The sequence below is a fragment of the Acinonyx jubatus genome, chromosome B4 (genome assembly GCF_027475565.1).
Source record: "Acinonyx jubatus isolate Ajub_Pintada_27869175 chromosome B4, VMU_Ajub_asm_v1.0, whole genome shotgun sequence".
Taxonomy (NCBI): domain Eukaryota; kingdom Metazoa; phylum Chordata; class Mammalia; order Carnivora; family Felidae; genus Acinonyx; species Acinonyx jubatus.
Window position 1 is genome coordinate 117,304,020 of NC_069387.1, and position 8,719 is coordinate 117,312,738.

General features: G+C 38.1%; 1 protein-coding gene across 15 annotated transcripts in view; it reads right to left on the reverse strand.

Annotated features, from left to right (window-relative positions):
• The window catches only part of ANKS1B (ankyrin repeat and sterile alpha motif domain containing 1B), a 1,063,758-nt gene that overhangs the window by 56,364 nt on the left and 998,675 nt on the right, over positions 1-8,719 (reverse strand). For 6 of the 15 annotated variants that reach the window (XM_053226639.1, XM_027071018.2, XM_015070849.3 and 3 more), the window contains 2 exons: positions 7,820-7,894; positions 1,471-1,599 (listed from right to left, as the gene is read on the reverse strand). In XM_053226639.1, coding sequence (XP_053082614.1) covers positions 1,471-1,599; positions 7,820-7,894 — 204 coding nt within the window. Of the gene's footprint in view, positions 1-16; positions 1,424-1,470; positions 1,600-7,819; positions 7,895-8,719 lie in introns of those variants that run through there. The other 9 variants (XM_027071024.2, XM_027071022.2, XM_053226641.1 and 6 more) reach the window with 3 other exon arrangements.

An 8,719-nucleotide genomic window follows, 5' to 3' on the forward strand; every position in this document is an offset into this window, starting at 1 on the left:
CCCAGGAATGACTAACCACCGTGCGGTTAGGTGATCAGATCCAATACCGCCTCGGGACAAAACGCCACTCAGGCTCCATGTTCTAGCTGCGGGGCAGTTTGTAGCAAAATGCCTCTTTTGCCTTTCCACCAATAGACTCCTCTTCAACTCTTTGAAGCTTCAGTCGGGTTCCTTTGTCATTCTTTTCCCTCCCTAATCTCCCTCAAAAAAAAAAAAAAAAAAAAGAGCTCTTATGTGTTGTTGTTGTTTTTTTAAAAAAGTGAATTAAAATAATTATTTTCCTGACAGGACTGAAGAAACGCTGGCACTCCGCAAAACCGCAGTTGGGAATCAGGCCTGCAAACCAGGAAATTGCCGACTGGAAGAGGGTGAGCCCTTAAGGGCTGGAGAGCAGAGGGCGTGGTTAAGGGCCTTGAAAGGAGAGTTTCCAAAGGCTCAGGGATTTGGTGTTTGAGCTTTGGAGGAGGAAGGAGGCATTTCAATCCTACAGTTTTGGAAAGATTACTGCTGAAATAAATCCAGTGCTTCACAATAAGTAGGCAGTAAAAAAGGGATAGATAACAAAATGAAAAAAAAAAGGCCAAATTGCTAAGCAACAACCTGAATGCCCACATCTTAATCAAATTAAGAAAAATGAATTCCGTGAAATCCTTGTTTTTTAAGTTATCAGAGAAGTTTACCCTAATTGAAACATTTCTTTGTAAAAGAGGTGATTTTCCTTCTCCAGCTGTAGTCATGACAACCACCACCTGCCCCCGCCCAAACCTACAGTATTTTTTCAACACCTCCCTGTTTATATTGCATTTTCAGCTAAGCCTGATTCTCTCTTCTATTAGGAAAAAAATACCCAGTATTATAATTCTAGTGAAAAAATCTGGTAGTAGAGCCAATGTTTTGAGATCATTAGTGAGTGGAGATGTCTGTATGTGCTATACTTCTATTCATATCCATTTAAAGATCATGCTTTATCTCATTTAAGATATACAACTATATACAAAATAGATCTTAAGCTCACAAGATTCAAAGGGATTATAAAGCTCTATTTACTTGGACTTTCTCTGTATAGAAAAGGCTACTTTAAGAATAAGAGAAGGGACAGGGCGCCTGGGTGCCTCAGTCAGTTAAGTGTCTGACTTTGGCTTGGGTCATTGACCTTGTGGTTCATGAGTTCGAGCCCTGCGTTGGGCTTTATGCTGATAGCTCAGAACGTGGAGCCTGCTTCAGATTCTGTGTCTCCCTCTCTCTCTGCTCCTCCCCAGCTCGTGCTGTCTTTCTCTATCTCAAAATAAATAAATAAGTAAATAAGTAAGTAAATAAGTAAGACATTAAAAAAAAAGAATAAGAATGGGAGAATACTTTAAGAGTTTCAGCAGGGGACATTTTGGTATATTTTCAACATAAAAGTAAACAAGCCAGAAACACACCCTCTATCCCCTCTGGAACCCAAATATTGAATTCATAGTAACTTACAAAAGCTTTGTAATCACACGATTGGAAGATGAGCTTTTCTGGGTGGTGTTGCCAGTACTGTACTGGAGTGGAGGCTGTGGCTTCATTTGGAGGTCGCAAGGTAATGGAAGGTTCTCCCCAGTCTCCTGTCTGAAAATCACATTTATTCTAGACGTAATATGAGCAGTTGGCCAAGTTCATTCCCTATAGCTAGCCTGAGTTCTTCTTCTACACGTGTGCTGGGATGTGCAAATGCATTTGGGTGTATTATGTGCACATAAATACTTTTACTGTTTATTACGGTTTTATATGTGGTAGCATCATATTTCCCAAAGCTGAGTTAATTTTTGAGGTGTGAAAGAAGTTACTCCATTTTTAGATTGACGCCCTAAGCTAAGTAATTTTAAAATAAAACATAGAGATCTTCATAAATGAGGCACTAATTCATAGTTTTCTGTCACAACAGAAAAGAACATACAACTTTGAAAAGACTTTTCTGTTTTTAACCTTGATTATTTGAAATTTTTAGTTTGAACTGCTTTTACATTCAGAATACACAGTTCCATGAATTTCAGTTTCCAAATGTGACATGTACTGTGTTCTTGGGATAATTTTATATCTCTGGAGAAAAGGTAGTAAAAGTGTGACTCTAAACAAAATTTTAGAAGAAAAATTACGAATGGATGACTAGTTTCCCTCGTCTGAATTCATTTGGATTGATAAAATGCCACTGTGACTGTCTTGGATGTATTCAGCTACCTTTCTCAGAAAACCTAAAGCACACATGAATAATAAACACTTAAATACCAAGTTTGGTCATATGTGCAAATGATTCACAAATACAAGCACGTGCACATATGATGGCGTATCATATAACGCATATGCCCACTAAGACCTGAGACAGAAGGACATCCCGTAGTTTCATTTACCGTTTTCCATGAGGTTAGCCTCATATAACGGTTTAGTGTGAGCATCTATGAAGTGAGAGGTCCATGCTGGCAGGTGTTTGCTGGGCTCTAGTCCAATTTAGGTATGATGTATGGGAGATTTCTCACACTCTTCCCTGAAGATTCTCATTTCATGAAATTCAGCTCTTTGTTCTCAGATGGACATTAACAAAACTAGACAACAGGCAGATTTCCAAAGCCACTCTCTTTTAACCTGGATTTGGCTGGTCTTGTAGAATTATAAGGAATTCCTCTTCTCAGGAGTTGAAAGAATACAAACAGGTCTCATGAACTCCAAAAACAAGTAAAACTTTGGTTAGAGACCAAGTTTCATAGAAGTACTAGCAAATAGGTTGATGCTGTAGGGTTTCTTAAGGAAGATTTTCAAGGAGTCTAGGATAAGAATGCAAAATTGTGGACGGAGATGTATGTTTTGGGGAAGAAAAAGTCTACAGCTTTCATTAAATTCTTTGAAAGGATCAGAGACCCTAACAGGTTAAAAACCACAAGTCTCCAGGAATAGCTTAAATAGGATGTGTGTTTTGGGGAAGAGGACCAGCATTTCAGTTTTCTCTGTTCGGTCTGGACTTACATGAGGTGGCTGCCAATGCTGGGAAGTGGGAGGCATAGGCTTTGCCTTCGGAAGTTTCTAACAGGCTCTGGAAAAATGGAAGAAAATTCTAGAGCCCCTCCAGAATGCCTTTTCACTGGGGCAGAGAATGTGAAGCTTTTCTCTGTGAGATGGGTCACTCCTAATCTCAGGAAGAGCAACGTTAGTATCATGCTAGCTCATTAGTTTCTCACTTGAGTGTGTGACCTATCAGATTTTCTCGAGCTCTCCCTCACGCTCTAGTCTAAGCTATTCTTTGTACTTGAAGATGGCTCGGTTCTCCTGTCTCCTGTCTGTTGATACAGTTAAGACTTTACCTGGAATGATTACTTTAGCATTTTTGTGTGCCTTAGGACCCATCCTTGACTCATTCTTGAGTTTTCTCTTTATATTTATATGAACTTTTATTTTGTAAAAGCAATGACTGACTTCAATTAATTTTAGGAGTAAGTTTTCCTCTGGCTGCCTATTATGATCTTCTCTTATCCTTCTCTTTCAAACATCTGGTCTTAATTATGTCTCTAGTCTTTAATTCAACGGGCTGTAATTTGCTCTTTAAAAAAACTAGTAAAAATTGAAAATGTAGGAAATGTGGATTTTGATATTATTTTGAAGGTGAGTGTAATAACCTTTAAGTGATAATACCTATAGTTAAAGCTCTGGAAACACGCAGCTATGAATTCTTAATTAAAAGCTCTCCCCAAATCTGGCAAGTCCTCTAATCTGCCCCATTAACCTGCTTCCCGCCCCCCGCCTCGATAAAGCAACAACAACATAGCAAACAGGTGTTGTACATTTAAGTCACAGGGAACACTGTTAATGGAACAACAGAAGTTTGCACGCAACTCCGTGGAATGATACAAAAAGAGGAGCTCGTTGATGTTATAAGATCCTTCGATCCAGTGTTTGCTGAGGTGACAACTTAAACCAAGCATCAGATCTTCACATGAGACCTGTCATAGTTCATCTGGGTACACCTTGGCCGAGCTCAACAGGCAGTTTTCAAAACAGTCTGAACAGACATGGCAGGAGATGGGGGTACCACAGGTTGCGGGGCAAGGGTTGGGAATAGGGCTGGGGGTGGGGAGAAGTGGGGAGAAGCTGGGGTTATGGGGACATTTCAGGTATTAGTACATTAAGCATGCAAATCATATGCAAACTCATTCTCTAACTGTTGAATTAACTCAGGCACGTTTATAACTAAATTTCAATGTGAGTTCCGTACATTTAAAGCAGAACTACAGCCAAATGCTGATCCAAATATTTACATCATCCACATAAGTCGTAGCAGCCATTTTGGGAGTAACAAGCCCCAGCACATACCAACTCAGTCTGGAATTCATCCCGACCTCTTATTTGATAACCACTTGAAGAAGTTCGTGGCACATCCATTTAACTCTGTTTAGGCAGCGCCATCATCTGCTCTTCTATGACTCCACTTTGTCCAGAAATCACAAGCCACCTGCTTTGAATTCAGAATGATCTGACAGGGCCTCCCCTACGTGCTATGGGGGAGGGAGGAAATTATAGGGAAGATAAACACAGTCCTTACTTTATTTTCTTTGTGGCCTTGAAACATTGCTCCAGTCCAAATTTTTTTAAATTCTCTATACAGACTGAATCTATCTTTCTGGAAATAGACACTGAGTTTTGTCACATTTAGGAACATTTCCAGAAATTCATTTTCAGATGAGAGAAAAGTGTTGTTAAGATTGAAGGTATAAAAAAATAAATTTATTTTCTTCCTGGAAATTCATCAACTTATTATTATTGTTTTTAACCTTGGATCAAAGAATATTTATGAGACTCAATTTATAGGTGTTGATTCTTCTCTTTGGAGTTAATTTTATGAGAATGGACAGACACATTACTACAAAGGGCAGGAATGGCCTTGGCCTTTGGGTTTGTTCCAGCTTCAACTGGTCAGCTGACAGTACAAGGGTCCAGAGAACAAGGGTGCCTTTGGGCTCACCCACCTCGGAGGCTGGACTGCAGCAGGAATGAGCTAGGGAGGAACTGAGTAGGGCAGTATATTGTATGGAATAGCAAAAGAAACCAAAAAGCAAATTAGGGTTTCTTCCTTAGCTATAAAATAATTCCACACTGTGAGGCCCATTGTCAGGTCTTGCCAAATAGTATACTCATATCAAGATGGAACCTGTATTTCTTCAGGTAAATTAATAAAATTAATTTAATAATTTCCCAGCTTTTAAAAAACTTTTGTTAATATGAAAAAAAAATCAAACAGATGTTTTGCCTCAAAAAAATGGTTTATAATCAAAACTTACATAATCAAACCTTATCCTCAACGAACAGATCTGAACACAGGTAACAATGACGCAGCAATATTTAAATAGAATAAAAAAATACAAGAGGAAAAGGTTGGGGTAAAATTCCATCTTAAACCGTTACTGACTGACAGTACTCCTTTAAAGGCTTCAGCAATTACAGAAGAGAAATGATTCAAGGCACTCTTACTAGATGTCTTCAGGCTACTTTTTTGAGCTGAAAATACTTACACCTTTCCTTTATGTTCATGTATTGAATGATCTTAATATTCCAAGTATTTGGTCATGGCTTAAAACCTCATTTACTTGATATGTATGTGCCTATGTACGTATGTATGTATAGGATATTACCAACAAAACAAAGGAAAATTAACATCATTAAGTGTCCTTTTGAGCTCAACTAACCTTTGAAGATAAAGGAAAAACATAATTTGAGATTAGAGCTTTAAACGGAAAATTGATTCTGTTGAACGGGTATTTACCAACTGCGAACCAAAAGTGCATAGTCTGGCCGAGTTTGAAGGACAGGTAGGCCATACTTAAATGTCTTTCATACCACCAGCTGAAAGGTATAAAACCACTAACTGAATTTAGTATCTATATATACTAAGTAGTATATATACCATAGAAAAAAACTCACAGAAGTCTACCGATAGATTTTTATTGGATGGCAGAGTCTAAAACGCAGCTTTTAAACTTTGCCTTATTTCAAAAGACGGTAAAACCGTATGACTTTTAGTTCATATGCACCAGATTCATAAGGCAAATGCTAAAATATCATAGTGTGTAGCTTTCTCCCTGCAAACTGGAAACTGAAGAAACTCCATATTCTATATGCTCCGTGCATACAAAGGGAAACACTGTCGATATCCTCATTCTCTTCTTGATAAAAAAATTTCCTAAGGATGTCAGTAAATAATTACGACTTAGATTATTATCACTTAGATTCCTAACATGAACAGAAAGGTACAGTATTTTCCAAGCCTTGTATTATTCTTTAAAAAAAATTTTTTTTAATTAGGATTTAATTGATTTTTTTAAATAGAAGCTTTTAAATCTTTTATACTAGGAACTGTTTCCACCTACCTGCTTATAAATTTAGTTCTGAATATTAACAAACATTCTCTATTTCTTCAGAACTCTTAATGAAAAACTAAAATGATTTTAAATGACAACTGTTATTTTAAGGTTTCACTTTCAATAATTCTGACAAATATCAGAGATGGGCTACCCAAACATTCATAAGTTATACATGATTACATGTATTTTCTGTCATCTCTAAGGCTCTGAAGAATGTTACATAGAGCTTTATGCTTATAAATATGTATACATATATTTGGATGTGAATGTAAAGAAAGGCCTCCTACAAACATTCACACACACATAAAAGGAGGATGCCACAACAGTTGTTTTAAAAATCTTCAGGAATAAAGTTTGGTCAAATGCAGTTGGTTATACTAAATTTGTTCCTTTTGATGATAAAGAGCAGAGATGGCCACTTCTGAACATAAAAAAGCACTGGTTAGCATTTACGGGTTCGGGAGGGACCACTGGTTCACTGAAGCATCAGTACCAGGCAATGTAGAGACCCCAAGATCCCAAGAGCCAGAAGTCCCATGCACAGGAGGGGTGTGCCTGATGTGGCTCCCCTAAAAAGGCCCTCACATGCCACCCCGAGAGCTCTGCTTAGTGATTCTCAACCAAATGTCTCAACCTCTCAGACAGCTCAGAGAGCAGGCTATCCAATGGCAAAAATTTATTCAACAGGATGTGAAAACAGGATTGTATTTTAAAATACAAAGCAGAAAAGACCAAACATGAAAATGTCTACTTTCCAAACAAAAAGTGATTTTTTTAAAGTATGCAAAGGTAAAATGTGAATATTTGAATATTAGGTGGCTCAGTGTAAAATGGGTCATGATTTCAACACTTTCCAAAGATCAATTCAGAATCGTCAAATGGAAAAAGGCTGAGAACCACTTTGTAGCCGTAACAGTGCAGCTCTTGGCTATACTACTCCCACACTTGCATAAAATGTATACAGAATATCATGCAAATCATACTCCAATATTTCTCACAAGTAAAGCACACGAACCTTTGAGAACTGTTAGACACAATGGGTTGAATAGCCCATGGACATGGGGAAGTACAAGATGAAGAAGAGTAACACCGATATATACATGTGTGTGTATATATATATATAAATATATATCAATTTACCCTTTTCCTTCTTCCTGTAAAAGCAAATTAACACAGACACCTGGGATGAAAGTCAAAACTCACATGGGACAGATTTTAACTGCAGACTTTAAAACCAAGTATGTTTCTCATTTTAGGACAATGTTTGCACGTCAACTAGTCACAAGGCACAGTGAATGAAATATAATAGACAAGATCTCAGGAGTCATTAGACATCACGAATTTTCTGCATTGCCCAGGACACAGTACCTGTAGCTATTGACAACACTTTGCAACACATTACAGAGCGCAAGTTCAGGAAAGAAAATAACCATTTGTAACCTTACATTATGAACCTGATGGATGGCTGAGAAAGGAAATCCAGCGTTCTGATTCGTCCATATCTCACAGACAGACGACTGCTGATATAAACAGAAAACTATCTCATCTTGTCAATATTTAGAACATGGCAGCTACCATGGTAGAATCAAGGAAAGGAAGGAGGAACATAATAAAAAGCAAAGAATCACATTTCTTAAACACTGACTCACGCACATACACACACACACGTGCACGCGCACACACAAACTCAAAAAATGTTTTAGGATGCCCAGGTTTAATAATTGGCTTCCAAGTCATTCTTTTGCTTAAAAGCATTTTGGGTTGGCTGAAGGGGGGGGGGGGTGGGTAAGAAAAAAAACACTTATGCATTAGTTTTATATCAAGGGAGATTACCAATAAATGCACATCTTGGAAAAAGCAAACTGTTTTACATTTGCCAAAGAGAACGGAAATATCTTCCCTCTTCACATCATTCATTTCAGAGGATAAATAGTTTCATGAAGTTCAAGATGGGAAAAAAGCCTTTAACGCAGAATAAATGTTTTTATTTTCTTATCTTCAATGACCAAAAGCAAACAATGCAATAAAATGACTTTCCTGACTTAGTCATTGCTCCACTTGATAAACCTAGAAGATCCTTCTCCCTCCGGAGTTCTCAAGGGCAAAACTGCGGTTGACATGGAAAGAAGCATCAGTCTGCCACTCAGCAGTGGAAGTGTGTGTGGTGGGGGAGGCAGGAAGGAGATTAGAGCAGGGAGGGGTTGGGGCCAGGAAGCCGGTGTCTGTTACTGAAGCAGACGCTTTGGTGAACAGCACTGGGGAGCCTAATGAGTCAGCTCCGTGATCTCAACTCTCCACCACACCATTAACAATTAAATAATTAACAATTATTAAAAGGCAATAAT